General features: G+C 47.6%; 1 protein-coding gene across 2 annotated transcripts in view; it reads right to left on the bottom strand.

Annotated features, from left to right (window-relative positions):
- Positions 1-17,893, bottom strand: part of CAMSAP3 (calmodulin regulated spectrin associated protein family member 3) — a 261,867-nt gene that overhangs the window by 23,220 nt on the left and 220,754 nt on the right. For both annotated transcript variants that reach the window (XM_085654390.1, XM_085654389.1), the window contains one exon: positions 3,966-4,084. In XM_085654390.1, the coding sequence (XP_085510516.1) occupies positions 3,966-4,084 (119 nt within the window). The remainder of the gene's footprint in view (positions 1-3,965; positions 4,085-17,893) is intronic.

The raw sequence follows: 17,893 nt of genomic DNA, 5'->3' as shown, positions 1-17,893 counted from the left end.
TCCTGGTTATCTTATTTATTGCATTCAGTTCTTGGTTCGTAGTTATCTGGATACAAGTGCCTTGCACTGCCTCCTTTGGTATGAAAGGTACCAAGTGATGCCCCCCCCCCCCCTTCGTGTTGACCCACCCTATCCCCCCTACCCAAACCCCAAGGCCACCGGACCTAGCACGGGGGTTGGCTCAATTACACTCTTGAGCGCCACTTTTGCCACTTCCTAGCAGTTTTAGTTTAGCCCCAGGTTCTGGCTGTGGACTTCACCAGGCACTCTCTGCCTCTTCTTCGCTTTTCTAGTATAACTACCACAGAACAACTACCGGCTCTAGATACATACACCTATCAGAAGAAACACCACTTGCTATCCACAAGAGGCTGTCTGGCCCAAATTTGTGAGAGATTACCACCAACCCACACGCATCGGATGGAGGGTTGGAAGACACAAACATCTACTGCAAATCAAAGTCGACCCACCTCATCCACACTCTGGATAGTATGGAAGTTTCTAGAGCCTTCCCACTCTATTGAACACTGCCATTAAGATAACCCTCACCCTCCAAACCACACACTACAGCCGACTCAGGAATAATCATCACCCAGTAGGAAACGTCCAGCGGAGGAATCATAAATGCAGACAAAATCGGTATAAGCTCCAAGGACCAAGTATTTTTGCAACCGCTGTGTTAAATAAATACCCAAGTGACTGAAAACCACTGCACAGTATACAAATGTTCACAACCTAATCTTTCCAAATCACTCCATGTGGTTCTGTTCAAAAGTATATGGGCCAGATGTACGACCCATATTTGCATGTGCAAATAAGTTTGCGACCCGCTTGCGCATGCAAAAACCTACAGGGCCATGTACAAACTCTATTTAGCAAGTCACAATTTATTTGCGACTCGCTAAATATGATTTGCGACTCGCTATTAGGAAGGGGCATTCCCTTCCCAATAGCGACCCCAAATGCAATGTATGACACCGGCTGGCCCCCTGGGGATACCTATTTTGAGGACTTAGCTGGTGATCACCCCTCCGTACCCACCTGCCTCCCGGACCTAAACCACCGCTGCCTGGCATCCCGCTTCACATCTCAAGGACGGCGGATGGACTCATGAATTTCTGGCCCTTGAAAAAAAAAAGCAGGAAGTGTGAGTGTGACGCCCGGTGCTCATTCTGAGCACTGGCCTATGACCCAGCGAGCGTTTTCCGTGCTTGTGGTAGTCAGCGCTACTGTCATCATCTTTTTCGTGATAAGGACCATCCGTTGAAAAAGACAAGATGGCGCCTCGGGACTCCGGTGACCTCCTTCGAGACGACGGTGAGTGGGGACCCAATTAGGCCCATAATTATCTTTGGAGGTGGACTGCACTTGCCCCGGTTACCATAGGGCTTTCTCTGAACAATAGCTGATTCCTGGCCGCGCCTGACCCCCCAACATGACACCCAGGCTGCTTTTGCTTAGGGCAGGACCTTACGGCTCTCTCCAACTGGTGACCTCCACCCTGGATCATCTTGTAGTCTCCTGGTTGACCATAATCTCTATCCTGGGAATTGGCCTGTCTTTTAACAACAAATGACTTGCACAACACTCAGCGCCTGACCCTAAAATGGCTGCCACTATTCTCACATGGACAAGCCTCGTGGCTGAAAACCCCCAGCCTCAGATCTACAGTGATCAACAACCTCAACCTACCCTGTTCATCACCCTATGCAGACTGAGTCAGAACCGCATGGCCGATACCCGGCGGAGCTGCTCCGACAGCTATAGGGGAGACGGACTCTGGCACACCGCTTTGGCCGTCCCCTACCCAGCCGGTTTTCGGACATTTGTCTGGTCTTCTCCTCCGCTGCTGTCTCCCTCCTTTAGACTCCCAACTCTCCCTGATCTGTTTGGATCCTGCTTCTCGTTTTCGCTAATAACTCCTGTACTGATGTATTCTCCCTCTTACCCCTTTACTCCACCCCCTTTCTCCTTTACGCTCCATTTATCCCTCCTCTTTGCTCCTTTCCCGTTGAGACAGAGCTGTTTGGCTGATGCCAGGTGGAGCTACGCGATAGCTATAGAGGAGATGGGCTGTAGACTTCCTCCTCGGCCGTCACCTACCCAGCCGGACAATGAGCAGACTCTCCTTCGTCTCTCCTTCCTATCTACCTCCTACCCCTTTACCCTTCTAAGCTCCATGTATTTTGTCTTCTACTCTCTTGAAATGTTTTTCCAATAGCTGATGTAACATGGAACTGATGTAATTTCTGTGGAACCTTATGTAAAGCGCTCTGATACCTCCGGGTCTAGCCAGTGCTATATAAAACTCTCAAAATAAAAAAATAAATAAATGTCAGTTTTGCGACGGCAATTGCGGTTGTTAAACAGTCGCAGTTTACCACCCTTCACAGAAGGGTGGTAAACCACTCGCAAATGGGAAGGGGTCCTTCCCCTTTGTGACTGGCTCTAAAAATATTTTTTAAGGGCAGGCAGTGGTCCCAGGGACCACTACCTGCCCTTAAATAATGAAACAAAAACGTTTATTTTTCTTTTTTTAAATGTGTCCCGTATTCCTGTAAAGAAAACGGGCTGCATTACAAAAAAAAGAAACTGCTTTATTTAAAAGCAGTCGCAGACATGGAGGTCTGTTGAGCCCAGCAAGCCACCATCCCTGGGAGTGCCAGCCATTCCCAATGGGGTCACAAATTGTGAGTGCTTCATGAATATTGATGAGGCATGCAATTTGCGACCCCATTGGGAATCGCAGTGTCTCAGACACTGTTGTACATGACAATTTGCGAGTCGCAATTTGCTTGGTCGTACATCTGGCCCTCAATGTTTTGTGGCAGGTACCCTGTTTGAACCACCTGCTGGACAAACACAGATTTACATCCCAAGCTGAGGCCCACACAATCCAGCACAGTTCTAACAGCTGCTTGCGATCCCTACCCAACACCTATGAGAAACCAGCAAAGCCAAATTTGTAGTACTTTTAGTGAAAGCATTTATGGATTCATATGTCTGGCTTTTCGTAGATTTATTTCATAGCAGTTTAAATAGATTTTTAAAAATAATCCTTGGCACTGCCACCGATTTCAAAATAAATCACTGACTCTGGGTGACATTAAGGTGTTTCCTAAATGTTGGATTGACTATCAATGCTGTGCGTGTAACTGAGTTCTGGAACCTTCTACGACCCTCCTCACCCTTACTCTTACTGTAGGCAGAGACAAAAATTATTACAGTGGGCAGGTTTAGAATGATCCCCATAGATGATGATGTTGAAACCGTGCACCAAGATGATCACTAGTCTTGTACTATTCCCTCTGTACTACTATCAACTACTCCCACTTAAGACCAACTAAAAGAAAGTTAACTTGCTGGTATGTGCACTATAAGCTCAGCAGATCAGCAAGTAAATGGGTGAACGATAATTTAGGTTTAATTGCGTGAAAATTATTGGTGATCCCTGCTATATGTAAGTGGTCCTTGTCTCACTATGTGGCGCCTCTCCATACACACATGAAGGATCTAAACAGACTGAAGAGGGTGACGTAGGGGTGAAATCCTCACCCAGCGCTTTAATGGGGTTTGTAACGATTGATAAATTACATTTTGGGTAATGGTGAGAGTAGAAATGTGTAGTTGCTCTCTCGTTAGTAGGATAAGCTTCAAAGCCATGTCATAGGGTTGGTCTGTGGCCCCAACATAGATATTTTTGAAGCGGCAATAGGAACAGGATTCATTATTTCCGAGGGATCCTGGGGTTCTCCCACCTCAGAGTGGTTCTGAACCCAAATTAATTTCCTAACTTGGTTAAAGCTCCTTCATTATGGAAAGCCACTGTAAACTACTTACTGTGGGGACACAGGTCTTTTAACAGAGACTTGATCAATATCTGACGGCCAGAAATAAAGAAACCCAATTGCTGACCCTTTGACGGAGGACGTGCAGATCACATCTACTTATTTCTAAGTTCTCACCTGTGTACTCTGGAATGGAAGCTGGCGACGAGGCAGTGGATGCGTTTTCCCAGTCCCTCTCACCATTATGGTTGAAGTTCAAGCGACTAGGAGACATAAGGCCCATAGGTGAACTGGCTCTGTGCAGAGAGAGGGGACAAACGTGAGTTGAGACTGTTGGAGGAGACACAATGACAAACACAGAAGATTCAATTTAAAAAGGAAAAAGATGGCAAAACAGAGAATTCACTCAGTGCTGAGAGAGAGAGAAGAGAGGGAGGGAGGGGAGAGAGAAGAGAAAGAGGAGGAAGAGAGGAAAGGGAGATGGCCCAAGGGCTGTGTAGGTAAGAGGGGAGGATGGGGTGCAGGAGGCACAGCGAGGCCCGTTTTTTTGGGTGGAAGTAGCAGATTGTTAATTGAAAAGGAAAGGTTCAGTGTCTAGCACTGCAAGAGAGTTTGAAGGGAGCCTGAACTCTGGCTTTGTTGTTTTCGGGTGATTTTCCCACCACCCTAAGGGGAGGTGTGCACGGGAGCTCTAGAGCAGAGACAAGGGCTTCTGCATTTGGTGTGGCAGGCCCCTCAAAGGCAAAGGTCCAAGTTCCAGCAGTGGGGGCAAGGTGCTGTAGGGTCATCTTCCTCAAGGGGGCAGAGGAGTGTTTTGCAGTAGTGATTCCTAGGGGTGCGGATTTGTAACACTGTTTATCCAATTCCGATAATTAGAGTGCCCATTGAGGCAAGTTCCTTAGGAATTGGGAAATACTGTAGGAACTTTCTGCATTAAACGATTGTTCTTAGGTAATCGTGCTTGCTCTGTTAGATATCCAGCTCTGTTGGCGACAGGGTGATATTGGCAGTTGTTATAATTATTTGTTGGATATATCAGGTAGGATCACTGCAAGGATGCCAGGTGCTAAGAAAGGTGCCATACGCACGCATGCTGAAGTAGATATGGAGGCATTAATGAGCAGGATGGTTGCAATAGATGAGATTTTGTCTCTCTTGCGCCCACAGCGCCAATGGGGGGTGCAGCCTACGGAGCCAGCAGTTCCGGCAGAGAGGCCTAGGAGGTCCAGGGTTGCTCCCTGAGCAGCATTCCAGCCAGTGAAGAAAGGTGGTAGGGGACAGGGTGCGAGTGTAGGGCGTGTTGAAGATGGCAATAGTTGCATGGCGAATGGGTTATCCCAGCAGGTGGCGCAGGGCAGCTAGACTAGGTCACAAATTTAGCTAGTGTTTTGCCTTGGCTATTGAAGGTAGGGATGTTGTTCGCACCTCTGATGGGTGGTGCGTTGGTAGGTGTAGCGGAGAGCGACCATGTCGAAAGGGCCAGGAGGCTGTTGGCCTATCTGGAGAGTGTGGGGAGCCAAGGTATGCAAGGGCAGGCAGAAGTTGTAGGCAGCCTGTAGGATCTGCTGGTGGGTCTGTAGTGGCTATTCAGCTGGCACAAGGCTCAATAGTGGCTGGTGCTTCACACAAGGGTAGTGTGGCGCAAGCAAGGCTAGCAGCAGTTGGCACCCTATCCCATACTAAGGAGACAATACCAACAGGTATGTTGGCACCATTGCCGAGCATTTGTTAAGGGGACTTGCATTCTGAGCACACTCAGTTGTGCAGCCACATGCCAACAGAGGTGAAGGAGAACACTTGGAAAAGCAATTATGTGGATATGTGCGAGTTAATTGCAGATAGGCCCGAGCAAGAGGAGAGCAAGCGGTGCAAAGTGTTCTAGCGATGCTCGACATTGGGCTTACAGGAAGAGGGTTGAGGAGACACTGTTCAAAAGGGTCATGGGTTACATGATTTTCCAGGCAATCGTGGCTGAGTGATTCCTTACCCTGGGGGCAGGATTGCAGTGCTCTCAGAACATGATAGTATGTGCACATGATGAGTTCGGAGGCACCGCTTGGAGGGACTAGGACAAGGAATTTAGGAGAATAAAGGCGACTAGGCCCACATTGATGTTATGTGAACACTTGGCTGCACTTCGTGAAGCCGCATAATCATGAGGCTAGTCCAAGTCAGCCCTTTAGGGCGGACTGAGGAGCAGCCGCTAATACGGGGAAGGGGAAAGCAAAGAAGGGGTCATGCTGAGATGTCAATAAAAGATCATGCTCCCACAGATGTGCAAATTCATACACTGTTCCTTATTTCTGCGCCCTACCCTTACACCGAGAGTCCCAGTGCCTCGTTAGATCAGGTGATTGCAATGCTCAAGGAGCTGGAACATTGTTAGTGAAGGGCATAGAATCCACATTTAGGCTGCTACCAGGGCCGGACTGGCTACCGGGCTTTCCTTAATAAACAATGCAAAACAAATGTTTTTAAAAGTACGCTTTAAAGCTATTTGTTTTGCATTGTTCATTTAGAAGCGCCCGCAGCTCCCCAGCAACACAATCAGCCCCTCAGCCGTAAACCTGGACCCCACCCTGCCACTCCAGCAAAAAACACCCAGTAACTAGTCCGGCCCTGGCTGCTACCAGTACATCCTGATGTCTCATTTGCTGGTTTTCCAATTTGAGGGAGCCTTTTATTTTGACAAATGTATACCCGTGGGCTGTTCAGTCTAGGAATGTCTGGTTGACAAGAAAGTGACAATACATCAGTTACAGGTGGTGGGGGGGCAGTTGAATTTTTCTCTCAGGATCATACCCATGGGTTGCTGATTTTCCAAGTCAATTGCACAGGCCATGTCTGGCCTTAAGTTAAAGCACCAACTTACTAGGTTGTCATGCGAAGTTTGGCAGGACATGAGAATATGAGAGGATTTCAATGGGGCAGCGGTATAGCCAAGCACCCCTAATATGAATAGGGAGATGGGATATTTTCCTGATCCTCCAGGCAGTGTGGGGTTTGGCTCCATTTGGGGTTCATCTTGGTGTGCCCAAAGGTGACCAGGGGATGGGTGGAGTCTGATTTGGTGGCAAACATTGCTTTCTTGGAGCTCTTTCTCATGTTGGTGGCCCTCACAATATGGCCAGAACAGTTCCGCAATAAATCAGTGGCAATCTGGTCTGATCACAATCAGCAAGTAGCCAAGTGTAAGAGGATCTGGAGACTGTTATAAATGATACTGCTATGTTTTAGGCTAGATGTCTACTTGAAGTCAAAACATGTGCCTGGCATATTGAACAATGCAGCAGATGCTTTGTCTCATTTTTAAGATGCAGGTTTTGAGGTACCACCACCCAGAAGCAGCTGAGTTCAGTTCACTGTTCCTGGAGCAACTATGGAGGCTTTGTGTCCCAGCCTACCAGACCTTGTGGCTTCCAGCTTAGCACCCAGGACGAGACGTGCCTATGAGGGGGCATATTACATGTATTACAGGTTTCAGGAAACCAAGGTGGTTGGTCAATGGTTTTCAATTGAGTCTATAATCGCATTTCTGGAGGCCTTGAGAGGTGAAAGACAACCAGTGTCCTACACTAGGCAACATTCAGCGGCAATTTCCTTTTTTTGCAAAGATACGAGGGTATGCTGATGGAACAAAAGCTTTCCTGGTGCAAAGGGCACTGAGGGGCTGGCAGAGGTTGGAGGGATGCAGGCAGGATTCCAGGTGCAACAGACATATTGAAGCTGGCAAGGATAATGGCCAGCCTTCAGGGGTGTGCAGGTCACCAGCTGAGGTTCGCTTGTTTAGAGAAGCTTTCTCCATGGCATTCTATGGGGCACTAGGGGTGGGGGAGCTTATAGAAGAACAAAAGGACAGAAGTAGGGATTAGCACCTAGCAGGCATTCAATGGCTCCTTGCCGGTCACAATTACCCTTTCTAAGAGCGACCAGATGGGTGGGAGGGCCACCTACTGTTTCAGAGGACACCAGGGAATGAGTGCTGTTGGCTGGGGAATCTTGAAGCCTTTATGGCACATCGGGCACAAGGGGCAGTTGGCCCCCTTTTTTGTTCATGAAGACCGCATGCCATTGACAAGATTTACATTTGCCAGGGTACTTAGTAGGGCCCTGGTGTCAGCAGGTGTGGATCCTGCAGAGTATAGTTTGCATTCATTTTGGATTGAAGCAGCCACCTCGGTGGCAGGAATGGGGCCGCAGGACAAGCGGTTCAAAGGATAGGTAGGTGGAAGTCTTATGCAAGATTGAACAGGTTATAAATGTCCTGGCACTAATTTTTCACATCCTTTATGGTATTCTTCTGTCAGCGCAGGTGCAGGACATGATACGGTGATGCAGCTGCTGGATACGTCATTGCCTTCTGTCAACGCAGGAGCAAGAGGTGTTACAGATGTGCTGGTGTTGGCCACCAGAATGTGAGGCATGCAGATGTTTATTCTTCCGGTGACTTTGCGATGCGGGCAAGGAAGGCCGAATATCAGCTGACTTTTTGCAATCAAGGAGGGCTGCGCTTGGCCAACTTGAAAACTGCATTTGACAAAATGGTACCGCAAAGGCTTCCACTTCCAGGGATTGTCATCATTCATTAAGAAGACAATGACTTGGCCGATCTAGGGCGAAAAGACCTATCTGAATTGGCGATCTCTGAAATGTGTTGGCTTTCAAAGAAGATCCAGGAGGCCATAATAGCATGGTCCGACATGTTTCAGAGGTTGAATTAGAGAGGTGGCAAGTCGATGTGGGACCTCAATGAGTCTGTGAAACTGTTGAACAGGAAGTAGTGTAAAAGAAAAAGAGAAAATGATAACCAAATCATTTTATTTTTAGAATTGTCAGGGGTGGGGCTTGGCTACCCTGACGTCGGGGAGGAGGAGTGGTTGCTGCACTCTAAAGTGTGCATTACGCTTTGGCTAGCTGTCTTGGGCCAGCCAAAGCATCATGCACACTTTGTAGGCTCTCCACCCAGGCTGCATTACAGCCTGAGTGGAGAACATACCCAGGCCCCCAGCCCCTGTCTGAGCGCTGAACCATGGCACTCTGACCAATCACAGCGCTGCATTGTGATGGACTGTGGGGAGCCTGGGTGCTTCCTGGAAGAGACACGGCGGGAGAAAGATGGAGGAGAGACCTGGCGAGATCAGGAAAGTGAATTTCAAAAAAATGTCAACACCCCCACCCTGCTCCTTATGCAAAACCCCTCCCCCTCCCAGCCACCCACCCAACAACTTGTTTTGCATCCATGCCCCATGGATGCATCAAAGGTGAGCGGTTTTTCTTACAGAATGGGGTGCACTTATATAAGGAAGGTATTATGAGGTTTCTGGAGAACCTGTTGGCCTGGCTAGACCAACGTGCACAGTAAGAGGGTGGGGGCCAGAAAGTAGGGGAACTATGCAATGATTAGCTGCATAGACGCTCCCCCAGAAGCAGTAATGTGCCTACAGGGTTGTGGAAGTCAGATTACGCCCCTTAAAAGGAGCGGAGACATGGCAAGCAGGTCTTTTTGTTCCTGTTCGCTGCCGAGGTCGCCCTGCTCTCCTTCTTTGCTTCATCACACAAGATTACGGGCACCCCCCATGCCTGACGCTGAGGCCGGAGCACAGCCAACAGCCAGCATTCACGTCCTGCCCCCTGGGAGCCACACAAATGGGAGATCAGTTTTCCCCACCCACCATCCTCAGAGCAAGGGGCGCAGGGGCTGGGTGTGCAGAGGTTGTGGTTGTTTGGATTTGGTTGTATGTTTTTTCCCCTTTTCCAGAAACTGAATCAGGACCGTCAGAAGTTATGTGCTTGTTTAATGTCATAATTAACACTTTTCTTTCTAGCATCCAATGTATGTCGTGATTAGATTTGTCATAATTATGCAGGTTGGCGGTTGAGGTCATGATTAATGGAGACACTCCAGGTCCCTTTAAGGCATCTTTTTATATAATTATAACATCGGCGTCACTTGACCCTCCAAGGGGTTCCGGCAGCAAATCGAAAAGGAGATTGCAGTGGCGCGGGTAGTTGGGGAGGTCGCGAACATGCTGTCCTTAACTGTCAACCACTTGTGCAGTTGGCGCAGGCTAGCCCAGGCCTGTGGGGGGCGAGGAACTGGGGTGTAGGGGGTGCCCGAGGTGGGTGTCCTAATAGCAGCCAGGCCCCCTGCACAAGAGCTCCTGAGGCAGAGGGAAGGTGGAGCCCTCCCATAAGGAGGTACCCATCCGCTGGACGTTGGGTTCAAGAGGAAGGGACACAAAACCCCATAATCTCATTTGAACAGATTGTTCCTGTGCAACCAACAAACATAACTAGTTATGATTAGGTAACTCCCATGTACTAGAGTCTCTGTTAAGGTTTTCTCTCACTTGTGAACAAGATGTAAATAATGTGGTTGCTGTGCAAATGTTGATGTTTTAAAAATGTTTGTGTGTGTAAAATAAATTCGTCCGGGGGTCTTACGAACCCTAACACAAACAGCGGGTGTCTGCTTTTATCATTAACATTGATGGTTGTGAGGGAGGTGGATATCCCTGGGACATTGGTGATTCTCCGGCCATCCGTGCTGTGTGAAGCGATCAGACGAACTTACGCCAGTTAAAGGAGAGGAGCAACCCAGGAGTCTAATCTGCGAGGAGGGGGGGCAAATTTGAGCAGCTGATGTCTTCTGTCTAAGAGAGATTGACACGTCTGAATCTGCTCCGAGGTGGAGACGAACACACTCCTGGAGAAAAGCTAGAGTCAGTTCATGAGCAGAGAGTACATGTATGGGTCAGTCCTGTGAAGAGATGCCAGCCAAGAGACCAGGACAACATGATGCCGAGTGCGTGAGGGAAGGGATGGAGAAAATAAACAGAAGAATCATCTCTCTACGTAAACCGACAAGCATATCAGATAAACGTGTGAGGACAAACACTGAAGGTGACTGAGGCGCCTCGTTTTGAGGGGCATTCTGCTCTGTGTGGGCTTTCTAGAAGAAGTGAAATACAAAAGTATGAGTGACATCCAGAGCTGTCTGGACACCATCCCAGCAAAAAGGCTTCACTCAAAAAACACTGCAGTCTTATAAGAAGCTTCTTTTTATGCTGTAGTCTCCTTACATGCAACACCTAGGAAGGTTGCACGATGCTCACACACCCATTCTGAACACAATAGGAAGAAATAATGTGAACACAAACACCACACAGGCATCTCACTAGGCTGAGAACAGTCAGTAAGGGACTGCACTTGAACTATTCCATTGTTGCCACCCAAGATCCTCAAAACTGAGAAAAACACGTGATGATTCAAACACAAACCAGTAGGAGCCAGAACTGTGCACAGCCTGTGGTCTACAATGCACATGATGTAATGGCCCGCTATGTGTCTGATGTGCCAATGCACTGATAACATTCGTACGTATGGCTCGGAGAGTTTACATCTGTAATGATTAGGGCATATGGTCTATTTGACCTTAGTGATACGTCTTTGTAAGAAGTCTGTACGCTTGTGATTATTGCTTAGCAGTGTGTGCATGGGGTGGGGAGGGTGTGAATATCCCCCGTCACCTCTTTTCTTGATAACTGTCTCTCATTATGCCTGGTATTGTAAAAGGTGGACAACATCCCGTCACAAATTTGTACTTTCGCCAAGTTTACACACATCTCGGATGGTTGAATGGCCTGTCCAAAAACGTCACCTGCTCTCAAGTTACCTGTATGCGCGAGGATGCACTGAACAATACCATAGCAGAATTGTTACAGACGTCCTCAAATTCGAGAAATAAAAGTTAAAGCTTTTAGAACAACATGTTGGAAATTCTCACTTTAGCCACTAGATGGCGGCACGGCCATTGCAAGGAGTCTGTAATTGTCAGGTTTCTAAACTACTGTGACAGGTAACCAACTCATTACTTCTTTCCTTTGTATATAATAATTCACAGTACATTGGAAATATCTCATTGGCCCGTGTTTGCTCCTACACCAGGTCTAAAAAAACTATTTTTAAAGATCACAAGGGTTTATGTCCCTTTGCTATTTGTAGTATCCCTGCTAGTGCTCTGCGAGCTTACTATACTAAACGTGTTGATGTATCATTGTGGTGAATGCTTCCCCCTAAACTGGTTAGTATTGCTGAAACATTGAAACGAACACTTCGAGTTTATCCACTGATAAAAGCTTTGAATTGAGGGTTTAGTTTATCGAGTTGTCTCTAAGAATATATAATTTCTTAGTGAAATTGAGTCACACTTAGAATAATGTAGAGAAAGGTGACAACGAGTCTACAATAGAGCAGAAAGTAAAGGCCCTGTTGGACTTGGCCCTTCTGGCAAGTTCACCCCTAGAACTTTTTGCATTATCCTAGCCTTTTTCCTATGCTGTACTAGTGGTTTTAGGCCTATAGGCGCTTTTCACACTGTGTCCCAGTGGAAAGTGCGTGCGCTGTGTACATTTTAGTGAGACTGACCTGCACTCCCATAGGAATGCATGGGGGATCTGAGTGACCGTGTTAAGTCCTGATGTGAGGAGTACAGGGTCGAGTTTGGTATGTGCGAACTCGTGAGAGTGAATGCTGCGCAATGATGTGTGCGGCATTACGGTGTCTCGTGTAGAAGTGCCACTTCTTGAAGCTGGCCTGTGTGTAATACATGTGCAGTGACTGTCTGGCTTGTGATTGGCTGGTGTGTGTCTCCAGGAGTCAGGATGGGTCTGCCCCGGTGGTGAGTGGAGAGATCTGCATGTTGATGGCAGGGAGGAGTACACCTGGGACCTGAATAGGGCTGGGCTTTCCCTACACAATGCTGGCTCCACCCCCTGTGGTGCGTCTGATGTCACTGGCCTGTCCTGTGAATAGGGAGAGGGGCTGAGCAAAACAAAGTGCTCAGGAACCAGTTGCATCGGGTTCGCCCCTTCCCTGCACCTTTGGAGACAAAGGATTCTGTGTATAAAAGAGGGGCTGTGACCCCATGGAAATGTTCTTGTTTTGTGGACTTGAAACTACCAGGGGCGTGCTGCTGCTGGGGGCTCAGGGGAAGGCTTGCCTACCTGGGCTCTGCCCAGCCCCTGGATGCCTGGAGGACTTCTTTTTGGGGACCCTTCTGCCCTTAAAACTCTACAGGACCTTTTGCTGTACTGGCGCCTTGAGAGCGCTTTATTTCTACGTCTGCAGAGCTCTTTATATGTCCTGAGGAGGAGCGCTGCCTTTTAGCAGGTGCCCACCCCGCGGTATTAGCCTTTTAGCGGGTGCCCACCCCGCTGTACATTTTTAAATTGCGAGGGAGCCTACCCCTCTTTCCGCCAGAAGAAACGAATCTACCGCCTCGGGCCCGCTCGGCCCAACAGGAAGTCAGGCACGTTTTGCCTGGAACGTGGGCGGGGCCGGGAGAGGAAGTCCCACCCGCCGGTGACAAGAGTGCTAAGCGGGGCTTCCATGAGGAAGGGAAGCCCCGCGCTGGAAGGTGCGGAGTCCCGGGTCCCAGGAGGGGGCCCGAGTGAAGAATCCAATGGATCCAGGCGGGAGCCCACCCCGCGCTGGACCTTTAAGGGAGAAGTGGCGCCGCCGGAGACCCGGAAGAGAGCAGTCCTCCCCCCGCCAAGAGCCTGTGAGTTGAGACGGCTACGGGGGTGTTAGGAAATGTACTGTGTGTAGTATGTTTTGTGCACCCCGTGTTGATGCTTATGGTGTTAGGGAATGTATTGTGTGTAGTATGTTTTGCGCACCCTGGGTTAATGCTTATGGTGTTAGGAAATGTAGTGTGTGTAGTATGTTGTGCGCACCCTGCGTTAATGCTTATGGTGTTAGGGAATGTACTGTGTGTAGTATGTTTAGCGCACCCTGTGTTTTATACCTCTAGATATGATTTCTGCATAGGAGGTTGTTTTACCTGTTTAGGTTTATGTCAGGGAGATTATACTTCCCTGTGTGATATACGCCCCTAGTGTAATTATACTTAGGAGGTAAGGTCTAATGCGTTAGACTTATGAGAAATTGCATAATGTGTTTATGCCCCTGTGATGTATACAGGATAGGTTTTATACCTGATTCTATTGTGATAGTGGTGAAGTCATTATTGCGTCAGTAGTTACTGGAAGTGCTCTACAGTGATAATTTGTGTTACAGTTAGTATATGTTCTACAATTGGTGATTTGTGCTAATTCTGACAGTGGTCCATGTGGCCCTGTCTGGTGTAAATAGTCCCCTGTAAAATTATGCCCAGTGCCAGTTGGCACAGTGTAAAATATGTGATTATCATCCAATGTGTTTATTATAATACAAAGGCTATTTTTTATATATAACCTTGTGTGGAGTTTCCTTTGTGGTGGGCCTAGGGTGTTGTTGCTGTGTGCGCGCGTAAACGCTTTACACATTGCCTCCAGGATAAGCCGGACTGCTCGTGCCAAGCTACCAAGGGGGTGAGCAGGGGTTATCTTTGGCGTGTAACTCCCCCAGCCCTGACTTGGAGTGGTGGTCTCTGCCTGGCTTTGGCGCAAGCCCTAGCCAACCAGAGATCCCATTTCTAACAGGCCCAGTCAGTTGTGGATTTGAGTCTGCACTCAGTGGGCAGCCATTTTTAGGTCTCGCATGCGTTGCTCGCCTTGGCGAGATCTATTGTCGTTGGTTTTCTGTCCGATGTCTTTGGAAGTGGGGTTGGTGACCGCCCTGTCTCCCTTAGGCCCCGCCCACTCGCCTAGCATTGCAGTGCATACCCGCTGTCTCTTCACGTTGTCACGCTAGAGTCCCCCTTCTCTGAGAGGCTTGCGTCGTGTCCCCTCGGCCGCGCATGTTTATTTTTCCACGGGGGCAAAAGGGAGCTTCGTGCCTTATGCTCGCAAAGAAGGAGGTTGTGCAGCTGAATATAGGATAGGCACTCTAAAGTAGAGCGTGCTGGCACAACTGGTTGTGCTTTCATCTCTGTTGTAAACACAGCCACAACTTCCAAATATGTGCTTCTCAAATGTATGCCGAGTAATAGTTTGGGAAATCTATGGTTCGAACCTTCTTTAAACATCGTAACTTAATGTATGCTGTTTCTCCGAACATTCTCTGGACCAGGTTGTTTATTTTTTAAAAAATGTAATGGGGTGGCCTTACTTCATATATTGGAGTCATATTTTATTTTCAGCGCAGTCCACCTTGGCCGCGCGTGGTTATTTATTTATCCACAAGGGGCAAAAGGGAGCTTCGTGCCTTATGCCCACACGCAAGGAGGTTGTGCAGCTGAATATAGGATAGGCACTCTGAGAGTCAAGCGTGCTGGCACAACTGGTTGTGCTTTCATCTCGGTTGTAAACGCAGCCACAACTTCCGAGTAAGTGCTTCTCAATTGTATGCCGAGTAATAGTTTGGGAAATCTATGGTTCAAACCTTCTTTAAACATCTCAACTTAATGTATGCGGTTTCTTCGAGCATGCTCTAGGTTGTTTAAGTTTTTTTTATGGGGTGGCCTTACTTCATATATTGCAGCAATAATAGTGGCGTAGCCGTAGGCCGTGTGTTGGGCCCTAGTGCAAAGAAGCAAATAGGGCCCCAGGTCGCAGTTTGAGTTGTAAAATAATTCAGCAACATTCAGGGTTCGGTGAGCGTGTCCAGGCCTCTGTAACCTTTCGCCACTGCACCTGCTGCACAAATGGACTAAGTCATTTGTGCTTTTCATTCGAACAAGACAATGGTATGCAATTCTTTATCTCCGACATTTCCCCACAATCATTATGGATTTACATGGCTTGCTTCGTTATTTTACCTTTGGCTGTATGATTTCCAAGTATCAACCAAAATACAAGTTATTTTCTGGCTCAAACAGACCTACCTTAGTTGTAAAAAAAAACCAATGTGTTGCCATGTGGCAGACGCTGACCACTTTCAAAATGTTACCCTTCCGTTGCAATTTGCAGTACTCACGTGTTTAAATGATATTAACGCGGTGCAACTCTTGCCTAGATAGAATTTGTGTGTGCAATTTATTTAAAAAAATACAAGTAATACTATCACAGAATTTTGCGCATAACTTGCCTTTGCTTATTACGTAATTTAAACAACCGTGAGCATAATTTTCAGTTCTCTTGCTGCGTTGTTCCAGTGTCCCTGCTTACATATCACGACACAGACATAAAAAAAGTTAGAATTTAACATTCTAGGTATCGATATTGGGGATTTACAGGGCCCAACAGAGAGAAAAGCCTCAAGGTGCCTACAAATGGACATATTACGAACAGTAAGAGGGAGGTGTCGGGCTAAGGGGAAGGCTGGCTTTTCAAATGACCAGGTGTTCAATATTTCGCTGCTGGGTAGAAGGTGTGGTGGGTCTGTAGAGCGGGGTGGCGGGGGAAGGGGGTGGAGTGGAAGGTGATCTGAAAGGGTTGCTCCGAGGCCAGCAAAGGAGCTCGAAGAGGGAGATGCCCATTGGAATTATCAGGGTCAGACTAGAATATAGGCAGGGCCACAGGAATTATACGGCAGGGGTGGCCCAATATATGCAGCTAGGACGAGTAAATTATAAGGCAAGACCAGGAAAATTATGTTTCACCTTCCTGAGTGCCAATTTAAGACTCAAAAATAGCAAAAAGCAACAGAAAGATGACCAGTCAACCTTTGCAAAGGCAACATGTTGCTGCGTTTTTAGTAAGTTTTAACTTGTTTCGGCTAGAAACAATTTTTTTGTTATTCCAATCTGCAGATTATGCAGCAGATGAGACATTATGTGGCAAATCATAATTATGGAAAAAACGCCAAGGCTGCACAAACACATAATTCCATTGGCCCTAACTGTAGGGGAATATGGCAGTGCCAGAAGGCCTGGTCTGGCGCGGTAGTGTTTGGGTCGTTTCTATGGCATGTAAAGGTGTACTTATATAGCGCGGCTACCACTCCAGGGAGTATCTTGGCGCTAAGCCAACCAGATGGAATGGTTGGGGGGGGCAGACAAATTCACGCTAACACCAATACCTACACCATTGCTAAACAGGCTGCATCAGTAAGAGAAAAAATCCATGTCTTCAGGGCCTTTCTAAACAGAGTCTCCTGAGACAGGGATCGAATGGAAGCGGGAAGATTGTTCCAGGCCTTAGCGCCCAAGACAAAGAGATTTGCCACCTTTAGTGGTTAGCCTGAATTTGGGGACAGTAAGCAGGTTCAGTCCTGATGATCTTAGGCAGCGTGCTGGAAGATAACGTTTAAAACCATTACACGGGTATTTAGGACCTCGCTGATAAAAGGCCCTAAACGTAATGTAATGTAAAGGCATGGTGGTTGTCGTCGTACGACTGCATCTGTATGTGAGACTTCAGTCTCTAAATTGCTTTCCACTTGGAGTGCTTTGCGCACCTTCTCTAATATGTTCATAGCAGTTTGCCATGTCTTATTATGGAGAATAATGCTATCAGTGGTAGTTACTTACTAATCCAATCACACAAGCAACTGCTTCAAAAACCACCAACACAACAACCCTGTCTTAGTACTTTTGTAGCATTCGTCACCATCTTCATCATCAGCCCATCTGATTCTACACACCCACCCTCCCCGCAACAGTTAAGCATTTGCAATGCAATAGGTCTCACAAGCTATAATACACATACTTACTCCATACATACATGCAGATCTTTATCTGGCAAATACCTTCAGTACACAACAAACACACACATTCAGCAAAATTGTATAACAGTGCCAAAAACTCTAACTCTGATATAAACAGTTAACCTCCACTGCTTGCTCTCACTTTCACTCTTGCCTTACCCCGATTTCCCAGTTTCTCTCTGCTCCACTTTTATTCGCTGGTTCTCTCCCACCTCCATCGTTGCCTGCATATTTTCAACATTCCCTCATTCTCGCACCTGGGTCTCTGCCTTCTACTTCTAAATATTTCTCAACTATTTCTCTGTCTCCCAGTTCCATTGTCCTCTCTTCCTCCTCATCCTCCTTCGATCACCCTCCCATGTCCACATTCTACAGGGTCTCTCCATCTCCCACCTTTCGCTTACCTTCCCCTCTCCCACTCCCTCCCCCTCTAGCTCCACCAGTCTCCTTACAGATTCAACCTTTCTTCTATTTTTTTGCCCCCACCTTCTGCAATCGGCATCCTTTCTATTTGTCACCGCTCCACCATCCCTTCCCTTTTCCATCTCATCTCTAGCGCTTATTCCCTCACCACT

Source organism: Triturus cristatus, chromosome 4_1 (genome assembly GCF_964204655.1).
Source record: "Triturus cristatus chromosome 4_1, aTriCri1.1, whole genome shotgun sequence".
Classification (NCBI taxonomy): domain Eukaryota; kingdom Metazoa; phylum Chordata; class Amphibia; order Caudata; family Salamandridae; genus Triturus; species Triturus cristatus.
The sequence above is the reverse complement of the archived record's forward strand: the minus strand, read 5'-3'. Positions and strand labels throughout refer to the sequence as shown.